General features: G+C 46.6%; 2 protein-coding genes across 7 annotated transcripts in view; one reads left to right on the top strand and one right to left on the bottom strand.

Moving 5' to 3' along the window:
* The window catches only part of LOC119389906 (eukaryotic translation initiation factor 4 gamma 1), a 126,998-nt gene extending 112,439 nt beyond the window's left edge, over positions 1 to 14,559 (top strand). For all 6 annotated transcript variants that reach the window (XM_037657331.2, XM_037657332.2, XM_037657330.2 and 3 more), the window contains 7 exons: positions 42 to 377; positions 1,353 to 2,153; positions 6,205 to 6,303; positions 6,400 to 6,573; positions 6,940 to 7,021; positions 8,667 to 8,816; positions 12,069 to 14,559. In XM_037657331.2, coding sequence (XP_037513259.1) covers positions 42 to 377; positions 1,353 to 2,153; positions 6,205 to 6,303; positions 6,400 to 6,573; positions 6,940 to 7,021; positions 8,667 to 8,816; positions 12,069 to 12,253 — 1,827 coding nt within the window. In that variant the 3' untranslated portion in view covers positions 12,254 to 14,559. The remainder of the gene's footprint in view (positions 1 to 41; positions 378 to 1,352; positions 2,154 to 6,204; positions 6,304 to 6,399; positions 6,574 to 6,939; positions 7,022 to 8,666; positions 8,817 to 12,068) is intronic.
* Positions 14,560 to 18,221: 3,662 nt separating this feature from the next.
* On the bottom strand, positions 18,222 to 22,815 carry LOC119389909 (translocon-associated protein subunit gamma). The gene is made up of 5 exons (XM_037657339.2): positions 22,608 to 22,815; positions 22,018 to 22,144; positions 21,836 to 21,928; positions 19,873 to 20,004; positions 18,222 to 18,353 (listed from the first exon to the last, which is right to left on the bottom strand). The coding sequence occupies exons 1-5, from the start codon at positions 22,732 to 22,734 to the stop codon at positions 18,287 to 18,289; spliced, it is 546 nt and encodes a 181-aa protein (XP_037513267.1). The 5' UTR covers positions 22,735 to 22,815; the 3' UTR covers positions 18,222 to 18,286.
* Positions 22,816 to 24,711: the final 1,896 nt, after the last annotated feature.

Genomic DNA, 24,711 nt, shown 5'->3' on the forward strand with positions numbered 1-24,711 from the left:
AAGTAGCAGCTGACCTGCTGTTTGCCGTGCACTCTTTTCAGAGGAAATGGATCCCTCGACGAGACGAGAACATCCCGAAGACAATCGACCAGATCCACGAGGAGGCTCAGCGGGAGCAGGTGAACGAGGAGCTGATGCGGGACAGCATGCCGCGGCCAAAGCGTGGCGAGGACCGCCGCAAGGGCGGCCGCGCCGGCGGTGGCGGGGGCTTTGAGGACGGCTGGAACACGGTGCCCAGCAAGAAGCATGTGGACTTCAACAAGCTCAAGCAGATCAGCACCAAGCAGACGGAGATGGACACCATACAGCTGGGGCCTGGGTCTCGCATGTCCTCCTGGGCCAAGGGCAGCAGCGGTGGCGGCAAGTCCTCAAGCCAGGTATGCGGCAATCGAAATGTCACTTATATGTCTGTCTACCCTGTGTCATCATAGTGGTAGTCACACTGGTTATATGACCATGGTGGGGAGTGATTAAATAGAATGAAATGATGATCTTGATGCTCGAGATATGTAAGCACGCATATTTCAAATATAGCGGCAGATTTAAGGGGAGACGTGGGTCTTGAAAAATTTTTTTTTATTAGTAGGGCTAAATGAATGAAATTCAATACACTTATTCAGTGTTTTCTGCAGATTCCATATCTTCAAGTAGATTTTTATTATCTGCATTAGAGCAAAAGTTATGCAATTTCTGAGAGCATATTTCTTACGGTACTTTTTGGCAACTTTGCTTTGTCAAACACAAAAACAAAATATGTGGCAAGATTGCCAGAGAGCTCGTCTAGCCGATGATGCTAATTTGATTGTTTTCATCGAACTTCGAATGCAAAATAAACGGATGCAAATATGAGTGAAAAATTTTTGCTTCATACACTTTATGATTATCGAGAATTATGATTTGGTAAACAACATTATAAGAAAATAAATAGCATCATCGGCTAGACCAGCTTTCTGGCAATCTCGCCGCGTACTTTGCTTTTGTGTTTGATGAAAATAAGTTGCCAAAAATCTCCGTAAGAATTGTGCTAGAAAACGTTGTAGAACTAGCATATCTTTTGTTCTAATGCAGCTATTAAAAATGTACTCAGAGATTTGGAATCTGCAGAAAAAACTGAATAAGTCTATCAAATTTCATTCCATTCACCCAACTATTAAAAGCACACTTTTCAAGACCCACGTCTCCCCTTAAGATACCACAGGATCTCTCTAGCCAATCCACATACGCTCATGCATTCACAGCGTGGAACTAGCTGAATTTTTACTATTGCATTCACTTCTTTATGAGAAATTACTCTGTGTGGGTGTCTCTTAGTGTGTGCATCCATCGTTTCTAACGGCTGCCACCTTTTGCAGGAGCCTGAGGGACGACCGCCCGGCGCCACAAATCGCTTTTCCGCCCTGGCCGACGCGCCGTCTTACGACTCTCGGCGGGGCGCCCAGCGGTCAACTGCCTCGAGTCGGGAGTCGAGCCGCGGACGAGGCGGGAGCCAGCAGCAGTCGCCCATGCCGTCGTCAATGGGCGCACGCAAGACTCCGTCACAGTCGCGCGAGCGGGACGCTGCTCTGGCTGCGGTCAAGAACATCACTTCGGCCAACGCCCCTGCGGCTGCAGCCGCTGCCCCTGCGTCGTCTCACGAGCCGGAGCCGGCCTCCGCCCGGGAGGACAAGTCCCGGGAGCCGGACGTGGTCCTCCGGGGCCCGGCCAACATGGACGAGGACACTCTGAAGACGCGGACAGAGGCCTTGGTGGACCAGTTCCTGTGCAACAGCGACCTGCCGGACGCAGTGCAGAATGTGGTGGAGCTTGCGTCGCCAGGCAACGTGCACCAGTTTGTGTCTACAGCCATCGCGCACACGTTGGAGCGCAACCCCGACGCCCGCCGGCTGACGGGCCAGCTGCTCAAGGAGCTCCTCAAGCGCAAGGTGTTCTCGCTGGACGTCTTCACCAAGGGGCTGCACGAGGTGCTCGAGTACGGCGAGGACATGGAGCTGGACATCCCCAAGGTGTGGGAGTACATGGCCGAGCTGGTCTCGCCACTCTTCCTCGACCTGCTGGCCCTGCAGTACCTGCGCGACGCCACCGAGCCCCTGCGCCCCATTGGTCGGGCGGGACGATTGGCTGCCTGTGTGCTGGCCTTCCTCGCCAAGACCCTGGTGAGTTCGGTAGAAGGGCTTGTTACCGGCGAGCAGTGGCACCTAGAGTTTCACTGTAATCGTGCTATAGTTGCAGTTGCATAGAGCATCGGACGCGTTATTCGAAGGTCGCAGGTTCGGTCCCTGCTGGGGGCAAGTTATCTTTTCGTCCACTTTACTTTCTTCACATTTATATCCTAATTACTGCACATAACATCCCCTTGCTTTCCTTGGCATTGTCTGTTAGTTCTCATTAAGGGGGGACGTGGGTCCTAAAATTTTTTCTTTATTTTTGAGTCAATATGAACCAAACTTCACTATCTTGACCAGTTTTTTATGCTGATTTCAAATCTGTAATTAGTTTTTTAATAGCTCTACTAGTTCAAAAGATCTCGAGGTTCGAAAACATAATTAGTGCCTGCTTCTTACGGGACTTTTAGGCAATTTCGACCGACTAAAACCTATATGTAAGTGCATGGGCCCAATGCCCAGATCATGCTGTAGGGGGTGATGCTATTTTTATTCACTTGAGAGCACTGTGAAGGTCAGAAAACAGATGAACACTCACTGGTGGTTATTTTTTCTGATTCACTCTCATTAGTATCTTTAATTAAAATTTGTAAAGTGATGCTAGAGTAATGCAAATAGCATCACCCCCCAGATCGTTTCAATACGAGTAAAATGATACCAAATTTGTGATTTTTACTCAGCAACAACATGGAAAAAAACCCCGTAAGGCTGAGTGCATTGAGCAAAAATATCAAACTGAGAAAAACGCATTTGAAGTTTCAGACAACTAACTTCTGTGGAAGTGCAGCCACAGCACTAGTGGTTATATCATTTGATAGGTTTCTTCTTCACGCGAACAGCCATACCAAATATGTGACCATGACCTGCCAATGTACTGGCAAAATCTTATAAAGCCACATAGTGCACCCAGTACCAGAGTGATAAACTCCACCTTTAGCAATTCATAGGCCTGTTCCAATTCCTTGCAAGCTAAAGAAATACAAAATTTGTCTGTGAATGTGGCTTTGCAACAGGCAAATAAAATAGACAGAGAGATTAAGTCTAAAAAGCACGTGGGTTATTTATTAAACCAAAAATCAATTATTGTCCAGCAATAGCACTTGGCTCAACAGCAGGCAAGGGCTGTACTCGGGGTGCCCTGCTAGCTTGGTCTGTGCTTGGTGTCACTACTGTATAAGTGCTCCTTTTGCAACTTCCAATGTCAGTTTTTAACCTTCTCGAGGCTGTGGAGCACAAATCAATTTCCCAAAGTGTAACACGGCGTCTCTGCAATTCTGGTGTTGCTCTGTCAGGTCGTGGTTGAAGCGACTACCGTCGCACCCTTGTCAACAGTACTGGTGGCCCTAATTTAATGCATTTCACTTCGAATGACATTAATTATCTTAGCACCACTATCACCAGCTACCTTCTACGAGAAACGCTTCTCGCGCGAGTCGCACCTATGATAATGAAGCACAGGCTTTGAAAGCAGCCTATACACTCCGCTTTGAAAAAGGCCACTGCTTGAGCCGAACTCGGAACGAAGAACAAGCCCAAAGAATGTTTTTATCACGGATAAGTCCACACGTATAAATTCTGTGCCATTTTCCTTGCCGCCGTTCACCAACATCCAACGGCTTGAACTTCCGCTGCTTCGTTGCGCGCTGCGATGCCAAGCACTCCTCCCGTTGCCGTATTTCCCGCGCACTCGGCAGTCCCGCATAGCATGCCATACGAATGCGGTTTCAAATGCCACTGAAGCGCTGCCTAATGATCGTATGGCTGCAGCTTGACCAAGGGAAACCGGGCGGTTTTCGTAGACTCGACGCTCCGGTAGCGACAAGTAGTTTCGGCATCGCGCCCTCGTACGCTTCGCGCGTCTTCTTTACACGAGAATCTCCGGATGTGCCAGCACAAAATAAGCTAACTGTGTGTCGGCGGGCCACACGAATGCGAGCGTAAGCAGAGGAAGATGACACTTGCAACAACACACGAGCACACGACACCGGCAACACGGCAGCCGTGAGCGCAGAACAAAAATACAAAAACAAAATGGCCGCCTCGGGTTGCGCCAGCCAATGGGAGGCGCGAGAGAAGGGGCCCGCCTCACGTGCGCGCGCTCTGGCCAATGAGCGTTTTACAACCACCCTTCGGAAAAGCGCCGATAGCGGCTGTTCTGTTGCAGCGACGCCATTTTGAAACTCCGCAAAATGTACACAAAGAAAACAGCTTCAAAACAAGCCAAAGATGGCGGCAATCAGCCAGCTGCTGCGCCCGCGGCGCTCGCGGGAAGTTTGAACAAATTTTGCCTGTTGAGATGCATTTTGCGGCTCCCGTGGCGTCTTAAAAATAAGTTTTAACCCATTTCTCGGGCGAAATCGGCGATAATATTTTGAGGGCAGCTGCTTAGGGGTGCAAACATGCCTAAAATGCGTTTTTCTCAAAACTGATTTTCTGTCCATTTTTTACTATTCTAAGACCCGCGTCCCCCCTTAACAAAGAAAAAAGTCGTTATCTTTCCTTCATGTCTCAACAAATGTTTGTAGAGGTTACTGGCAATCAAGTACAGTCATATCTTTCTCTTACTAGAAGACCAGTAATTGAAATTTCACCAACATATTTTATCTCAATTCAGATTTATGGCACATTTCATTGCTTTTTTGTGGTATACAGCGTAGACCGCTTATAACGTAAGTCGCCGGAGTCGCGAATATCCGCACTATAAGCGGTACCGCACTATAACAAAAGCATTTTTGAAAGGTTGCACGTGTACAAAACATGACCAACAGGCAGGCGCGCGATTCCGACTATCGCGGCATGCGACTGGGGCGTAAGGTTGCATCTGCTTACATTTGAAAATGTTGAACTGTTAGCGTCCACGGACCTGCGGTGCCGACATAACGAATGCGGAAAAAATGCGCCGTCACGGGAAGTCGCCGCGGTAACACACTGCGCGTCTGCGATGTCGAAAACGGTGGCGACCACTAACCACCACTCGAGTGTTTCACACGCACGCCCGCGTTTTCGTAAAAGATGCACGTCACCCCTTCTAAATGCAACAATTGCAAAATGTTTCATTGACTCTGCACCAAACCGCAACTTCTGTAGTCCGCGGCCGCCGACATGGCAGCTAGCGCTCGTTAGGCCTAGCGTGCGCGTTGCAACTTGGCATGCCGCCGCGAGAAGCTTACCCTAGGCAACACGGAGATCGGGAGTAGAAGAGATCGCACTCGCGAGCTAAACCGAGGGCATCACGCGTGAAACGAAGTTTCGGTTCGCGATTGGGAGAACAGCCGCGGCAACTATCCTGAAAAAGTCTTTCAAGCTTGTAAGTCCGCCTGTTGGTGGCAAAGGCGAAAGCTCAATCGCGTCTCAAAGCATTGTTACTTGCGGGGGAATCGAGGTTGCACGCGCGATATCTGCGCTCTACGACGAAGCGCGCATGTCAAGCGGGCCGAAGGGGGCAAAGGCTTCTCCGTCGGCCGCGCAACCGCTCCCCCTCCTCACACCACACATCTGCGCCGGGCTGCTGTCCCCCACAGCCATCCCTTTTTTTTTTCTCCCCCCGCTCCTTGCCGTCGCCGCTCTCTCATCTCCGCTGAGAAGCACCCTCGCACCCTCGCATCTCTGAGAATGTTCCCGCAGCCGCATTATAACCGGTCTTTCATCTCGGGGGTCTGCACAATAAGCGGTATGCGTATACATGGAGTTCTATGGGAGAGTAAACGGGAGTCAGAAAAAACCGCATTATAGCCGGTACTGCACTGTAAGCGGTTACGTTATAAGTGGTCTGAGCTGTATATGATAAGAGTTGCGATCATGATATAAATGCAGTTTTTTTTCCCCTCTTTTATCTGTTGCATTTCCTTGCACCTCAAAAGCATGTAGGTAACTGTAACAAAGTAGCATTGGTGTTAAAATTAAAAAAAGAAAAGTATTACAGTTGAAATTTGCCTGCAGAAGTAGCTGGTTACCAGAGACAAGTTATAGTGAACTGGTGTAGTTATTGCCAGCTTTCGGGTGTGGCGGCGGAGTGCAGACTGTTCTCTTGCATTTACTGCAGGGCGAGGCCGCTGTGGTCAACATGTGGAGGACAGCGGGCCTCCAGTGGAGCCATTTCCTGAAGCCCGGGGAGGATGCCGAAGCCTTCGCAAAGGCTAACGTACGTGTACTCGCCAGTATCGTAGTTGGTCGCCTCTGTTTATGTTATTTGTAGACAGAGTGTGCGAGCATGTCTCTCTCTGGGTACCCTTTCCAGGGTGTTGCCTTTACACTGGGAGGAGTGCCGGCCACTCCGAGCGCAGGCAGCGGTGCGCCCACGGGTCGCACCGAAGGTGGATCTGCCGCGCCCCCGCCAGAGCTGGAGTCCCAGCTCAACTTCCTGATTCGCACCAAGGGAGCTCCTTCCCCCACCATCATTGAGTGGATTGAGGTGAGCTGCGCAAAGTAGTGTTATAGTCATCATCTTTTAGCATAACTAAAGGACACAAGACACGCACACAGTGCTACTTTGTAAGACTTCGTGTAAGACACCAAGTCTTACTCTCAGCTGACAGCATTTTTCATTGAAACACTGGGCTGTGCCCTGTTGTCTTTCTTGGGTCGTTTCGTTGCGCTGAAGGTTACTGTGAACAAGCACCAACTAAACAACGCACGGTGTTTTATTGGCACTTATATATGACAATGCTTTAATTTGCCCGGAAAATGTGTGCAATTGCGGAAGAGGGCTTGCTGCTTACGTTAGCACAACTCTACCAGATTTGAATTTTGGTGGTGTTTCTCTTTTTTGCATGTCCAGTCCAACCTTGGTGATGCTCAGACGAAGAAGCCGCCATTCATCCGTGCCTTGGTAACTGCCGTAGCCGAGAATGCCATCACATGTGAGTGCTGCCCTTCCTCAGGCATTTTGCCATTCCTTTGTCATACGTATAAAGTGCAACACTAGAAGTCTGCATACCTGCCAAGTCTCCCGGATTACCCGGGATACTCCCGGATTTTGAACGTTTCTCCCGTTTGTACGGGTCATAGGAAAGTCTCCCGGAAATCCAGTTTTGCCCCGCGCGTCTAGTGCTTTGTCCACATGAGCAAAGTTGTCTGGCCAGAAGAAGAAGCATTCTTTTCTTTTTTTAACGATGGTAGAAAGGTTCAAATCAGTTTCACATACCTGCCAAGTCTCCCGGATTACCCGGGAGACTCCCAGATTTTGAACGTTTCTCCCGGTTGTACGGGTCATAGGAAAATCTCCCGGAAATCCAGTTTTGCCCCGCGCGTCCAGTGCTTTGTCTGGCCACGTGAGCAAAGGTGTCTGGCCACGTCTGGTCACATCCTAAATGTGTTATTGGTTATATCAGCCGTTAATATTTCGTAGATGATGCGTTTCTGTAGACACTATCTTTTCTGTAGACACAATATCTTTTCTGTAGACACAATACTGTATTTACTCGAATCTAACGCGCACCTTTTTTCCGGAAAAACGAGTCCAAAAATCGCATGCGCGTTAGAATCGAGTACCAAAAAAAAAAAAAAAACTCTGTTATCGTATTGCCATCGACATTTCAAAATGGCCGCCTCCTACGCGCCTTGGCCATTTCTGCCATTTTTTTTTTTCAGTTCGTACGTGTGCTGACGAGATTGTCATCCCGTTCTGCGTTCGCATCGACGGTATGGAAGTGCAGACTCCAATACTCGACGAGTGTACCACGATGCCGCATTTAAAAGAATAGTTATTACATGTGCAGACAGACGGACGGAAAGCGGGCCGCATCGCGGTCGTTCGGATATAGTTCGGAGTTCCCGAAAACGTGCGTGCGAGACTGTCGCAAACAGAAGCAGAAGATTTTTTTACAGCAAAGCTTCACGAAAAGGTTTCAGTGGACGAAAGCAGGGCCGGTTTCCCGAAATCGAAGAGTGTTGACAGCGACGAGGACTGATCCTACGCGACTCGTATCGTCGCCGTAGTGGTGACAGTTTTAGCGGCAAGGCTTGCTTTTTGACTTTGTGTTTTACTTTTTTGAAACTTCAGTTCTTTAAAACCCAAATACTTGTTCTTCTGAATGTGCGAAGTTTGACTCCTACGGACTTTTTTTGTTCTTTTCTCTCACGAAAAATGGGTGCGCGTTACAATCGATGTATTACTTTTTTTTTTCTTTTTTTTGGTCGCGGAAAACGGGTGCGCGTTACAATCGAGGGCGCGGTAGAATCGAGTAAATACGGTAGTTTTAGAATAGCGTACGTAAAGCTTTGCGTCGGCTTGTCGCGCAACTGCGCATGCGTCGTACGCTAACCGCTTGCGGGCTCCCGTTAAGTGACGGAAATGCAGTCGACATATTTTATAACCCCCCCCCCCCCGCTGAGTAAATCTCCCGGATTCCATTTCTCCAAACTTGACAGGTATGAGTCTGTAGCTGGCACTATTGTTTACAGTACTTAAAGCACTTTGGGTGCTTCTGTGTTGTGTACAGACAGTAAGCAGCGGTGGCATCGCGATGTGAGTAAAATGGTTTTTACTCTCCACTGTTTTTGCAGTGCTCAGTGATGGCAATGCCGAACTGAAGGAGGACCTCATCAAGTCTTACACTGACCTCCTACAGAAGTACCTCAACCACGATGAGGAGCGCGAATTGCAAGCCCTGTATGCGCTGCAGGCTCTTGTCAACCGCCTAGAGCACCCAAAAGGTGAGACCACTCTTTGCCCCGCAGTGAAGTGTTTAGGAAGTCAGTCAAGTCTCTGCCTTCAAAATCTCTAGAGCTACTAGTACCCATAAAGTCGCACAGTCCCTTATGCAAAAGCAATCCTTTTTTTTTTTTTCTCACTCGACCATATTAATTTGATTTCCCCCCCTCCCTCTCTCATAAGCTTTCTGTTCTTCCAGTTTCGCACTGTCTCTGAGATTGGCCTACCTTTGACCGAGCGGTGATGTCGTGATCACGTCATCATGCAGTCACAAGTTTTGCCGACCTGTGAAATCATAGGGTGACATCATTACGTGATAATTTTTTGTATCACTCGTGTTGACGCCGACTATCACATTTCATGGGGCATGTAAGGCTTTCGCCTTAAGGGGGGACATGGTATGTGGAGATATTTTCTGCATCTTTTGACGAAACTTGATGAAAATATACATGCTTATGTAGTTTTTCTGCTGATTTCAAATATGCAAAAATTTTTCTTGTAGGTCAATTAATTCAGAAGATACACGAAGCTGCCATTCTATTGTTTTCGGAGACAATAGGAAAGAAAGCGCTTATCAAAAACTGATTATTATTGCATAGCTAGATAGTGCAATTAGCAATAAGTGCAACGCTGCAAGCAGATTTCAAATCAAAGCACAATTAGCGATTCTGCAGATGATGAAAATTCAGTGTCTATGCCATGGCTATGAAACGCAAATAAATTTAATAACTTCTAAATTTATGTGTGCAGGAAATGGAAATTCTGCTCTCAGCACTTTGTAGTACACAGATTGGGCTTCATGTTAAAAAAAAATTATTGCTCTAGCTGTTCTAGATCTTGAGATATCACCTCGACAAACTAGTAAAGTGACCAGAAAACATGTTTTGAAAAAACTGAGAAAAACAAAAAAGACTCGTTATATTTACATAACTGCTCTTGAAACAGCTCAGTATGCACCAGGCATATAGTCCTTTTGATTATTAGCCCCTGTGTGGCGCTTTTTCAGTGACCGGTGCAAGTCTTCAGTTGTTTCTCGCTTCTTGGCTGATGCTGCCGTGCGCCGTCGATCTTTTTCAGCCATGCGGCTGCGGCTTTGCCAGCTGGCGTTTAGGCTCAGCTCTTTCATGATATCTTCTGATGCCCTTTCATTGCCTGCGTTGAACTTGAGCACTGCTTCTGCCACAGCTGCCTCCACTGTGAATAAGGAAGCATGTCGCTCCTTTGGTGCCAGGGCCCAGATCATTGAATGCAGGCATTCATTGTTGTTTTGGGTTTTCCCACGCTGGCATCGTTGCAACAGCTTTTTGTCTGACAAGCGCTGATAAATGGGAAGTAAGGCTTGGCAGACATGCGGAGGCAGCTTTCGACGATGTCTGGGAATGGGCTCACCCTTGGCCTTTGCCGCATTTTGTTTGCACCAGGAGTTTGGGCCAGCTGGGCAAAGAGTGTGGTTTGCCACATCATCATTGGACGTGATGTGATGATAGGTGGCCGTCGCAAAGCACCGTGGTGTAGCGCAGGTTGTGCCGCTCAAGAGACCTCCTGAAGAGGATGAGGGCGGCCTCAACCTCCATTTCCCCAGCCTTCTTCTCAGTGTTTTTTTGGCACTGGTGATCTTTCTTCCACGCTACATAAGAAGGGTCACCTTCCTTTGGGCCCGACTCGCACCCAGCACAAAAGTTGCTCAAAACAACAAAGTCAAGCACCAGCCCGCTGAACTCTATTACGGTGCCGACACCGATATGTGATGAATGACCGCGGGTCATCCATGTCCCATCATATGACACCGCGATGTTCCCGGTGTGGCCTATATTGAGTTCGGCGTAAAGTTCGCGAACCGACCGCGCGCAGTCGCTCGTCAAATTACGTGCAGCGCGATCGGCCGCGGGTGCCAACTTCGTCTTCACGTAGTGCTGCCACGTTTTTGTGTGCAGACCCCGACGGCTGATGCCCATCAACGAGCACACATCATTGAGCGCGGTCTGTCTGTTCCCCGTTGCCTGCATGGCACGTGCAGCCAAAACGTTCACAGTGAAAGGTTTCATGCGTTCATCACTGCAAACGCACGGCGAGCTCCACAACGACGCAGTCTCACCACAGGTTGAACACACGATACGCAACTTCACGGCGAGTCCGAATTCCCGGTCGTCTCGGACGATTTGAAGTTCTCCGTTGCATGCCTTGCACTTAGCAAAGGCCAACAACGCGCTGTTCACTGTGTCCAAATCTATAATTGTGAACGTGGTTTTATCAGGCGGGCGAGCTGCGTCGTCGGCACAGTCACCCACGAATACGCGTTTTCGCTCCGTCGCTGCAGCGGACGACAACTCCGATAGCTTCTTTTCGGCTTTCGCTTGCTCCTCTTCCAAATCGGATCGTTGCCGATAGAGCGTATCCTGACGCACGCGACCGCTGCTCGAAGGGTCGGCGGCTGACTGACCTTGCACAGGCTCCGCGACAGCCGATGTGGACGCTAGGCCTTCTTCCGTGGTAGCATCGACGACTTCGCCATCGGACGCGGAGAGCGTAGAGTCTTGGGGGTTTTGCGGTATCGCGGAGCGTCTCGTGAAATTCGCGACTAGCGTCCGTCGCACCTTTTTCGCACCAAACTTGTGCCGCGTGCGGAATTTCCGCTCAGGATTTGACATCGTGAAAGAATTCGTCGCTCGCACAGCTAACACAGAGGCAAAATGGCGTGCGTCCATGCGCGCCTCAAAGCGCGGAGCAGACGATAGCCGTGGGACTCCACCAATAGGGAGGCAAGCTCAAGTCACGTGCACGAAGTAGCGAATAGGAGGGCGCCCTGATGCCTTTTTTGCCGCGCATTTTCTAAGCTGCCAATGGCTGAATCGGGCCCATTCTGGCGGGAATTTGAAGGCGAAAGACTGCTCTCTAATGAGAGCAAGATGGCCACGCTAGCACGCATGGAAGAGCAGGGGCGCGTTGCCGAAAATGGGTGATTTCAGCGTCGATTTCGGCTCAATTTTAGCTAGGACGCGCTCTATAGAAGGTCTTTGCGGCTAAAATACCGATATTATCGGCTTGAAATTCACAGTATAGGTGCACTAGTTGCTGTATATTTCAAAAACGCAATAAAAAAAAAAACGATTTTTTCGTCTCCACAACCCGTGACCCCCCTTAATAAATGTGGAATGTAGGAGGTCGCCCCACTAACTTTGAGGCAGAAAGATGACCAGAAGAAATTAGGCATATATCTATTTTGGTCAGTGACAATTACCACTCGTTTTGTGCAGGCATCCTGGTGCACCTGTTCAACTCCTTCTACGACTGCGACCTGATATCCGAGGACGCTTTCCATCGGTGGTCCGCCAGTGAAGACTTGGCCGAGCAGGAGGGCAAGGGCGTCGCCATCAAGTCCACCACCTCCTTCTTCACCTGGCTCGCCGAAATCGACGGAGAATCCGGCGACGAGAACTGAGTTGGCAGCGGCCACCGCAGCCTGCCTGCCCCTCCTTGACCACTGCGTGAGCAGCGGGTTGGAACGAAAGAGTGGACAACAAAAGATGGTCCCCGTCGTGCTCTCCCTGACTTCCGGCCGGACCAACAAGCACGGCTTCTTCCCTCCCCCATCACATCAATGCAAGACTCTTAACGATAGACAACGGAATCTATTGTTCCGTTGACTAGGGGGGAGGGACCAAAAAATGAAGGGATGCAAGGGCTTTGCAAACACTGGCTGGCCGCTGGTGATCCCTTTCCCACTTTCTATTCTTTCCTCGACTACGCTGCTTCTACTGTCCTCTTTGCAACTGTCCTGCTTTTAGAATCTTCCAGGCAGTAATTCCTTTTTTCTTTGTTAACGGCTGGGGGGAGTGTGCTTGCTCTTTCTCTCTGTCCTGCCTCTTTCCCGACCTTCAGCCAGCGGCCACCAACAAACTCGTCTCGTCGGGGAGGAAAAATTTCAGTGTCTGTGAGCGCGTCGCCGGCCGCAGCCGACGACGCATCAAAGAGCAGTGAAGGACGTGACACTTTTTTTTTTTTTTCGGTGACTGTGAACTCTGCAACAAGGACAAGTGATAAAAGTGACTGAATACAACAATGCTTCACCCTTTTTCTTTTTTTTCTTTTCTCTACCCTAACCTTGTTCCCTCCCTCTTCGGAGGGATTCTCAGAACGCCGCCTCTCCGGCTCCCTGAATCCCATTGAACTCTTCCGCGGAGGGTGGCTTTGTTTCATTTTTTTTCTGCATTTTTTTTATGTGGACAGATATATATTTTTTTTCTTTCCACACTTTGTGCAAAAAGTGCCACCTTTCCTTCGTGTGCGTGACGACTCGACTTGGAAGCATTCTTCGTTTTTAGGATTGTGGCAACCACACGAACTGTTGCTGCCAGGCTTTTTCTTTTGCAGACTGGAAGCAGATGTTTCATGTTCATTTGCTACAATCATGATTGCTTCTATTTCCTGGGTCTTTTGTATCTGTTTGTTTTAACCAACTTTAAACTAGCCTTTCACCTTCTCTCTTTTGCTCCCCCGCGAGTTCGTCCCGTTTGCTTTCCGCGCAACCAAGGAAGAGATGCGGCAGGGTTCTCAGCCTGTGCATGCTAGACCTGCGTTTATATATAACATATATATATATACACACACATATATATAAATATGAAATATATAGGAATATATTTGAATGCAGGATTGCATCTTTCGCAAGATGCGTCTCAGCGTCGCAGCCGTTTTCTCTGCTTGGAGCAAGACTGACGCCGGTAGGGAAGCGTCGCAGAGAGATCTTTTTTTTTTTTTTTTCCTTTCCCTCCACTAGGTTATTTTTATAAGTTGAAAATTTTTTTTCCCGGGTCAAGTCGCGACCGCACTTGGGCGGCACCACGAATGGTGTGGACGACCGGGGATGAGAACGAGACAGTCTTCCTTGTCGAGGCTACTTGACTTCGCGTCGGGAAGGCAACGTGAAATTTTCATCTCCTTATTTAAATATAGTGAACAAAGTCTTCTACGGTGACGGTGTTGTTGTTTGGTGTAAATGTGGAAAGTTGTAGAGAGGGGGGTGTGAAAAAAATATATATATAAGAATCTGTTTTCCACCGAAGAAATTTTGCGAGCGCAGGAAAAAAAAATGCATACTGAGGTTTAAAATTTAAAATGCTCGCAAATTTTCTTCTCTGGCGGGAAATTTTCCAGTGTAGGGCCTCCTTATATTTTTTTCTTTGTCCCCGTCCTCTCCCGACTATACCTTTCTTTATTCATTTTTTTAGCTAGGAAAAAAAATATTCAAATTAAGCACTGTTGCCGATGCTAGAGGAGGTGAGGCTCTCGAGCGAGGTACTGTTTGTAAAGGACGCTAGAATTTTTTGGTACAACTAAGTCTCTCTCTGAGGGAACAAAATGAAGCAAAAAAAAAAAGCAAAGGAGACCGTTTCGGTGCCTTTACATGTATTTAAGATGCAATTTTTTTTCCTACTTTCGTTTTCTTTCAGAAAAAATATTTTGGAGTGTGTGTGGGTGCATGCATGACTGCAAGAAGCGCTTGCATCTTGTGCAGGGGTGTGTTATGACTTTTTGAAGATGATGCAACAGATTTTTGTTTTTTTTTCTTCCCTTAAAAGCAGGTGGGTGCACGTGATTAGTGTGCACATGCCACATGGCTCGACGAGGGGGGATATAAAACATGTACATATAACGTGGGGAACTGAAGACGTTCCACATCTATGATTTTGAGCAGCGTAAAAAAAAAAGTGAAGATTAAGAATAAACTTTGACTTACAGACTTTACATGTTTGGAGTCTGAACTCTTTCTGCTCCTTTTGGCCGAGTGCTGCTCGTGGAAATCCTGCCTCAGCAAGTGCACGAGTAAAGGTTGAAGTTGGTATCTTGTGTGGCAAGTAAAGCAATGGATAGCCATTACAGCATAATTTGGCGAGGTCTCCAGCTGTTCGGAATATCAAAGCTTAAAAACTGTTGACCTGGAGTAGGCCACTAAAATTGCCTCAAGTAACTGTCGTGTTGCTGCTGCAAAAAAGATTGCATAGTCCTTGATGCATAAGTAACCGTGTCGTTCAGTCAGTACAAGTAGCCATCATACAGTCTGCAAAAACCATCATGCAGTCAGTGCAGCAAGCAACTATATCTTGGAAGAGTTGGAGCAAAAAGAAAGCTCAATGGTAAAGTCCTTGAGATACCGGTAACCGTGCCGTTCACTCTGTACAAGTAGCTAACGTACAGTCTGCAAAAACTAACGCAGTCAGTGCAACAAGCAACTATATCTTAACAGTTAAAGCAAACTGAAAGCTCAACAGTATACAGTCCCTGAGATACAGCACATGCTGTTCAGTCTGTGCAACAAGGAACAGCTGGTGCAAAAAGAAAGCTGGACAGTTCACAGGCCTCGAGACTCTACAAGTACCATGACGTACAGTTGGTGCAGCAAGTAATCGTGCAATACAGTTGACACAGCAACTGTGATGTACGTTTGGCGCAGGAAGCTTGACAGTACAGCTGCTGCAGCAAGTAACCATGCAGTACGGTTTGTGCGACAAGCAACTGTATCGTAGTTGGTGCGAAAATAAAGATGGGCAGTTTTTGCAGTCCTTGAGATGCAACAGGTAACGATACTGTACACTCGGAGCAGAAAGAAAGTGGGACAGTGAAGTTGCTGCAGCCGGTAACCATGATGAATTGTCAGTGTGAGAAGCAGCTATGTCGTACAGTTGGTGCCGAAAGAAATTGGACTACACCGTTGCTACAAGTAACCATAAAAGACCCAAACAGCCAGAATTTTTACTTTTATACCTTAATTTGTAGCTTTGCCTGATAATCCCGAAATTTAATTGTAATTGCTGTAACACACAATGCTAGAAGCTTTAATTAGGGACTCGTGACACTGCCATAAGCAACCAGAACCACCTTGGGAGCAGCCTGACAACAGGCTGAGGAACAATCGCCATTGTGTGCTCGCCTTCTGCAAGTACCTGCTGTTCACATCCACTTCAATCTGTGGAATTCTGAAATTGCATCCATACCAGGCTGTTCCCATAACCTTAGCAGTACGTCGATAAAGAATTAATCATGCGAATTTTCAAAATATATCAACATGGTGGCGTTTGAAATACTTACCCATTGGACGAAATGAACTGGTTCCACATTTATTGTTGGATGCACCTTCAGGTGTCCTTGTCTGTTGAGTGCTTCAGCAGCGATCCTTCAGTCACTCCAGGACCTGCACCCGCGGTGCTGCATTTGACTTTCAAATAGAAATTCTAGGCAAATAGTCCCACGACATTTACAAAAATGTGTTCTATGGATTTTCGTTTAGTTTGTTTGCAATTTATTTTCTTGCTCATCTTGCATATTCATCTCCTTCGATCGGGGGCTTCAGCTTGGTGCTGCATTCGTAAATCCTGGTCTTGTTGCCGTTCAAATTTGGTATTTACGGTGCTTTGCGTCACAGCGAAAGACTCGAAGCTTACAGGCACCCTTAAAGGAGTACCGACACAAAAATTTTAGTTGTTTTTTGCATCAAATGAAAGGCCAGGCACTTAAGAGCCTAGAAAATGTACTGCTAAGCGTGAGTGCACCATGAAAAAAGTAATTTTGGTATGTTATTGAAAGCTGGTGTCGGTTGCTACTGTATCCCGCCGTTGCAACACGATATATGAGCTTTTCGTCACGTGCTTGTGCAAGATATCGTGACGTTTCTGCGGCTGCTCCGCACCGTGGCTCCGTTGGCACTTTGGAATAGGTAAAAAGCTTTAAACCACACACTTGTAGCGCAATTTGCATTGTGTGATGCGTGGTTATTTTACTCTTCTGCCACGCTATATTACATAGGTTAATGTGATTCCTTGCCCAACATGACACCAGTATAGGGTCTTTTTGCAAGGGTGTTACAAGCACCAGCACAGCTCTGTGGTAGAATGCTCTACTGCCACGCCCATGCTCATATCCCATTCTCTACTGGATATTTTTTTCTCATGTGTGATAGCTGTCACAGACACCGGCAGCAGACAACTACAGCACCAAAAACTGCTGTTGTGATCTCATATTAGTTTTCGCTGTAAATTGTACAGAATACACTATTGCTGGGACGCAAACATAGGGGAGCATTCTTCAAGCCTGATGTCAAACATAAGCTGTGTCTGCGAGCTTTGTGGCATTCAGTTCACTGGAGGGAGTATATCAGAACGCCTGTTTATACCTGCTCATCAAAACAACTTCTCGAGCTGTTTCATGCAAACTTGCATTATTAATTCAGAGCAACAGTATTTCACAAAGGTGCTTCATTCTTGCCTGTTGCATAGGGTCAATGTGGTTGCACCGCAGTCAGTCACTGACTGAGAGTGAAGAGAAATTAAAATAGGACGTCTCAAAATAAAGACTCCGACATTGCATGAAGCAATAGGGCTAAAATGAAAATACGGGGTTTGTCCAAAAAGTAGTACAACAGACTTTTTTCCCGCGAAAACGTGGAGGAGGGGGATGTTACTGCGCTGGTTAGGTGGTGGGGGGGGTCTTAGTTACCAGCGCATCAGCTGCCGTCAAGTCGTCATCTAGCATTCACGGAGTGCACATCGATTTTAAGGTGAACCCATTTCAAGGTGCCTTTTCATCTCAACAATGAATAGCAGCATTGCGCTGCGAAGTTTTGCATCAAACTCTGTAAAACTGAGCGAGACCCATGACATGATCGAGACTGCTTATGGTAGTGGTGCCATGGGTCAACAAAGTGCGTGAGTGGCACAGATTGTTTTCGGAAGGAAGCAGCTTTTGCTCGGGGCCGTGTCCGTAGTTCCATTGCCGACCGTCCACTTTCTACCACCTAGCATAGCCATCTGTAACATATTGAGCGTGCGCTCGCGCCAAGGAGAAGTCTTTTTCGTCTTGTTCTTCGACTGCCTTGATGATGATACGTGCAGAGTACTTTAGGGGCCCAGGCTGCCATATACAGTACTAGCGTGGCATAACGCAGACAAAACCACGTGTACTGGCACGCGCTACTAGCACGTTCGGGCCAGTGTAAGGGCCTGGGTAAGACACTGTGGCCTCTCCCCCTTATACTCTCTCAGCAATCACGTGATGGTGTCGTGAATTCATGGTGTGCTGCACTTGCAAGGACGCGTTAACACCGGGCAAGGTGCCCGTGATGAACAAGTCCACCTATGCGCTGCTTCACATCCCCACAATTCCCTTGTAAAGTCTTGTTTATGTAAAGTCTTGTTTACAATCTTTACAATATGTAAAGTCTTGTTTACACAGTGAAATACACATTTTAGAAGTACGACGGCATTTGTTGAGCGGGGCTATTTCTTTAATCGCAGAGTCTAGCTGCCGCACTTTGCTCGTCTGTGTGGGCCATCTCCCGCCTTGTTAAATTCTATATGATTATAGAAGGCAGCAGATCAGATCCACTTTCCCGTAACGCGCAAGGAACCAGTAAATACAAAAGAAAAAAACCAGTTTATTGACACGTGGACTCTTTTGTGACAGGAGAGAGATGTGATGTTCACTGGGAGCCAGTGGAGAATAGTGCGAGCAGCCCCGCGGCACCTCCAACAGAGAGAACATAGTTCCTGTCAGGCAAACGTCAAGGATCAAAACAGCTGATCATCATTAGTGCTCCAAGGGCATAACATGAACGTGCACCTCCGCTTGACCTAAACCGGTGCATTACAAAAAAGGAGCATGCACCTGATTACACTGTTAAATGTAAGGCCATAATGAGGAACGGAGTAGACACTGCGACAAAGGAATCAAGATGAGACGCTCTATTTAAGACCTACATCTACAGAGTCAGTCAGAATAACAGGGTTAATAAACCATCTGCTCAGTAGTTATCAGGTTCAGATTTGCGATGCTTCATGCGTAATAATTGCATTATAGTATGTTGCAAAACAAAAATTATGAAAGGATGAATCAGTCACGAGTCTGAGAAAATGTATGAAACGGGAGTAGGGCTGCTGGGTGGAACCAAACGAATAACTTCTACACTATATGAAACTTTCAAATAGGGAACTGAGAACTCTGCTAGGTCAATTTGATCCTGAATCCAATTGTAACTATATGAAATTTGAGTATTTTTCTAACGCTTTACGATCAGACATGAATAAAAGAAGAAAACATGACAGCCTCTAGTACTATATTATCATCCACAGCGGAAATAAACTAGACCGCGTGCCACGTTGCTGAGACAGCCGTATTTATCTAGCTAAACATTGTCGCTCGCAAAATGGCACTGTTCAGACAGCATTTCACAGAAGAATATACTCTATCCATAGATGCACCACCCATGTCCTCTCACTGGATTAAAACAATGTTTCGCTGCAACATACTTACTAAAGAAACTGCACGATCTGCAGCAATTATATAAACTAGAGAGACCCCCCCCCTCCCCCAATTTTGTGAACAATCTGCTTAATTGTTCCTATCACTCTCCTCGTAAGCATGCTTTATAATTTGCTGTTTACTGACAGAAGTCTTCTAGTGTGTTGATTACCAATGCGCTAAAATTATTTACGAGAAAATTTTACGCATGAAGTAATTCAGTGCACCATTAAGCCTCCCACTTAATCGCTACGCTATACTTATTACATGGAAGCTATTGTAAATCTGGACCTGTTCAGCGTCAAAAGTGGTGCAATATGTTTTATTAAGTGCATTGTATTTTGAAAGCAACAAAAATGTCCACAAGTAGGTACTGTGTAAAACATGTTGTTACTTTACATCCAGAACACTCTTAATTTAAAAAACCTGGAAGTAAACCAAGGTAAGACATGCAAGATATATAGATCACTGTTGCGTGACAGAAACACTCCACTAATACTGTTACTGTTTTCAGAGTTAAGTTGTAGTGCACAAAGTGCTACCAGTTATTCCACAGAAAGCATCACAGGTCGAAAGCAAATGCGCTGCAAACAATGCAGAGTGAAACCTTCACAGCTGTACTAAACTCTTAGCACTCACAACACTGCATTCTAGGCATAAGGGTACAGGGAAAACGGGCCGTAACAACGGACAGGATATCACGGCAAGTCGCATGACATGGGCAGTTTTCTCGAGATTGGAGCGAACCGACATGACGGCAAAGGATACATTGTCGGGCTGAACGCCTTCAGAATGTAGAAGGACGTCACGATGATGAGCGCCAGGAAGAGGGCGTTGTTGTAGAAGATGGAGAACGTGGTCGCCTCGTAATCGGCCACCTCGTTTTTCTTCCACAATATCCTGCGAGTCAGAGAAAAGCGCATACACAAATCGGCACAAACCACAATGGAAAGTCAAATTCAGATGCAACTCAAAAGTATGGAGCCCCAATGTGGGCTCCGCGGAAAGTATTTAGGCTGATTAGGGGTGTGACAACTACTTACATCCATAGAGCTTCCTTTTATGAGGTTTTTTCGCTTTCCGTATATGGTTGGGATTCTCACTGAGTTCTCACCAGTTGACGGAAACACAGTCAAAAATGTGAACGACTGTAGTCTCAAGCAATCCAAGGAATGCTGTATGCAACAACAGTAGTTGCATCAGTATGCAGCTACACGTTTAAGACAGTGCAGCAACTATTTGGCAACTTTAATGTTTACTGGAACTACAAACATGAGTGAGAAAAAAAAGTTTGCTGAGAAATTCCCCTACGTGGGCTGGACGTATCGTAGCGTGCAATGCAATTAATGTATAGATGTACCATTTTATTACATTGCTATAACAATACATACGCAACTTTAGTCAGTACTGGTAGTATACGAGTAAACACACTAGGCCCCACACTTGTTTTTCAAAGATACTTAATTTCACAGTGCATATTTTGTCTTAGTATAATTTTCCATGACAGTTCGTACACCCTAGTCTCTGAAGATTATTGCTCGGGAAATAGTTTTTCCGTGTCCGATCATCAGAGATGTTTTTCAAGATTACTGCTCGGGAAATAGTTTTTCCATGTCTGATATAAAAACTGGCAAACGCCAATAATTCTGAAGCCCTTGTTTAACCTCCTACAGAATGTTTCGTTCAAGAAGTCATACAAATCTCATGCAACGAAGGAATCTGTGTTAGTAAGGCATTGATGGTAAACCAGCAAGATAAAATGGTGTATCTCTATGACAGATGTACAGTGGACATCGGTGACAAATGTGCCACAACACAGTTAGCCCGGGTGACTGCAGCGCCTAAGCTTTTGGATGTCGCAAAACTTTCGCGCAAGGGGAAATGCACACGACTGAAACGGTTTGTACGCGTGAGAAGCGACGCACGCACCAGCCATTTTCAAAGAGCTTACTTATGAGAGCTGGCATGAAAGCAGTGTGCCTTCTGTTTTGGATAAGTGCTTAGGGCATCCGGCTGTTGTACTGGGAGACACAAGTTCGATCCAACCTTCAATGAGTAATTCTTTTCTCATTTTTGTGTGAGAGAGCTACTTGGCAAGACTGCAGCCACGTTCACTAAAGACGTGGAAGTTTCACTAAGAAAGCTTAAAACAAGTGTGTGGCCTAGATATACTGAGCATGATCACCATGGAAACAATAGACATTTTACAGATGGGTTTCGGTGCCACCATACTGACCATGCCATTGTGTATCTCGAACAAATAAACAGTGCTACGGTGAACATACACACACGAAAACAGTTGGGTCAGTGCATTCGACATTTCCTGATTTTATCAATTCCCAGCATGAGATACGAAAATGCGAAAGCGTTCGTTTAACAGCCCAAGGAGGCGGCGCCCATATGCCTAACATAAAATCATCTATAGCGCCGGGAAAATATTGAATGCTTCACAACACTGATCCCGGCGTCACAAGTGAACAGTTGTCATCCAATGAATGCAGTCAGCACCGAAATTACCACACACCACTTGCATTGATAAAAAGAAAGTGCGGCAGAGCAACATTTCGTCTTTTACCATGTGTGTCACTTAGGTCATTCTGCTTGACGACCAGCCAGCCACAACACTTACAGACATATCAATTCACAATCTTCAACGTCGATGCGCTATCAGAGGCAGTGATGAACTCGAAAGGACAGGAGCTACCAGAATTTGATGCGAGCCGTTTCTTACCTCTCATCCTTTTCCTTCTTGGACATCTTCTTGTCATCCGAGAGCTTCTTCATGATTTCTCGGTTGACAGCATCCTCCCTCTTGGGAGCGACTCTGCGGAAGAGGAAATTGAAGCAAGTGAGCACGTTTTTTTTACGGAGACTCCGCCAAACTGTCACCGATGGCGTACGCAAATAACCTACTTGTGCTTGAGGACGAACTTGACGTTCTTGTAGGCGAAGGCGATCAGCCATGTGCATGCGATGGTCATCACCGCGAAGATGATGGACGACTGGTACAGGTCCATCTGATGGATTCTCCAAAAGAGCCCTGCAATGCGGAGATCGGCATTAGCATTCCATGCAAGACGAGGCAGCTATTCAGGTTCTCTGGGAAACCTAACCAGAACCTACAGTAGTGCAAGCCTGTGCAAATTCCGTAATCATTGTTAGACGCCATCGACGGGCCCACTCAAGCGAACAGGAGATTCAGTGCTTTGAAAGGCGGTTTGCTTTCACCGTGTATGAAGGAACGCGCATGCGTGCACAGTGACATGTTCTGACCGTGTATTTAGAGGCCGAAACAACGCCAGGACTGGCTGGTAAAAGTTACGTCAATAAGAATCGTAGAAGCAACAAGCGTTTTCTGTCTTAAACTAACGCAGAAATCCTTTGCGCCCACCGCAAAGACATCGTAAAGTAGGCGATGTGTGGACTGTTTGTGGCACATGTTGCCGCTACGGAAACACGTTTCGAAAGTATCGAATCGACGCGTAAAGTGCTTTCCCACTCACATATTGGTATGGAGGAGACGATGAAGGCGTTGCCGTAGAACAGCGCTGACGACTTCGTCGACACGTTCCGGCTGAAATCTTGAAGCAAAAGCTCCTCTTCCTTCGTTAACTTCCTACCGCCAGCCATGTTTGCGTCCGGAGAGGCTCGACAGGTCGCTGACGTCTCCGACGCGTGGCCACTTCACGACCTCGGCGACACCAGCGGCGTGTTAGAAAAACGCTTGTTTACGCGTTTTGTTTTACCTACTCCGTAGAAACAAATAACTTTGTTGTGAAACCGCAAAAAAACGTTACGTTTAGTTCTATGCTTTATCTACGCGCTCGTTGCGCTTGTTCTGTGCAGTGGCTAAACTTACAAAAAGTAACCGAACAGCAAACAGCAACATTGGGTATTTCATAAAACTTTTGGTTTCGTTTTTATTTGCTTTTAGTGTTCGGTGATTGTCTCCTCTTGCAGTGTGCTCATATATTTACGTAACGTACAGCCATCGGGATATACTAAAATTGAAAAAAATGATGAAGACGCACTTCTGAAGTTAGAAGCGACACTTGGCGTCAAAAGAAAGACGGTTTCGGTTTCTTTTCAGCCTGGCATTTTGTAGCCGTACGTTTAGGCTCGATTCTATGCTATTCATATCACCCACCGCTCACGGTCAACTGATACCGTTAGTCACGTGTGAAGAACCGCCTCCCTGACCACTGGCCGAGCGTGAAAAGCCCGGAAAGGCGTCGGCAAAGGCACGCAAAGGCATCACAACAATCGGCCCTGTACGCAGACATCTGCTCTAAATGACCGAAGCCAGATTGATGCAATATGCCTAGACTTTTCAAAGGTCTTTGATAAAGTTCCGCACACTGAGTTAATGCAAAAATTAGTATATCTTCGCATAAACAACAGCGTTGTACAGTGGATAGGAGCGTACCTGAGAGAGAGAGAGAGAGAGAGAGAAAGCGCTTTAATGAAAAACAGAGAATTCTGCCGGCGTATATAAAGGCACCTACATGCTACTCTGTATAGGGGAAGGGGTTGAGGAAACAAAGGCCCTAGGAGGAGGAGGAGGGCAGGAAAGAAGAAATGAAAAAAAAAAGAAGATATATGATCCTGGTATGTACATGCAACAACGTAATGGTGCTGATATGTAAGTTAAATTACAGTTTATCAATTCGGTGAATGTCCTTGACGAATCTGAACAGAAATTTGAACAGAATCTCAACAGAAAACGTTGCTGAGAAGGAGGAGACGTAGGTCCAAGTATATTTTCGAGATCTAGCGGTGCTTGAGAAGTTAAGCATATTGTACTTTGGAGACAAGTTCTTTCTTCTTTGTATGTCCGGCAATCTAATAAGATATGTTCTATTGTTTCTAGAGCACCACAGTTATCACAGTATGGATCAGTGGTCAAACCAAGGCGGCACATGTATAGCTATTGGTGAATGCTACGTTGAGGCGAAGTCGATGATAGAGTGTCTCAAGGTGACGAGGAACGTGATGCGGAAGTCTTGATTTTAAGCCAGGGTCTATGGAGCGGAGAAATAGGTGTTGAGGCGAAAGATTCCATAATTGATCCCTCTCTCGGTGGGCGTTCTTCTTTGCCATTGCTGATGCATCTGAGAGGACGAACACAATACGTAGAAGTAAATGACCACAAGTCTAATTCACTACAAATCACTTCAGGAGTCCCACAAGGCTCCGTCGTAGGACCAATACTTTTCCTAATCTATATGAATGATATTACACGTAACATTGATACAAGTACAACGGGGCGGCTTTTTGAAGATGACTGCTTAATTTATAAAGAAATAAAAAAAATGCAAATGGTCAGAAGGCATTTAACGACACCCTTGAAGTTGTCGTCTGTAATTGGTGCACTACTTCAAAAATGGAAATAAATAAGACCAAGACTGTCGCGCTACGCATCACGAATAAGAGTAAAGACGTCCTCGTCTACAATTATGCTATAGGATCTACCCCCCTCTCTACAGATGACGCCATAAAAAAAAAGCCGGCAGATCCCACGCATTGTGAGAATCGATGTAATGCGAAGCAGCCAGCAAAGAGCGGCATACATCGTCTTGTATGTCGTTTAGCAAAATGCGTGTCATG

Source organism: Rhipicephalus sanguineus, chromosome 4 (genome assembly GCF_013339695.2).
Source record: "Rhipicephalus sanguineus isolate Rsan-2018 chromosome 4, BIME_Rsan_1.4, whole genome shotgun sequence".
Lineage (NCBI taxonomy): Eukaryota > Metazoa > Arthropoda > Arachnida > Ixodida > Ixodidae > Rhipicephalus > Rhipicephalus sanguineus.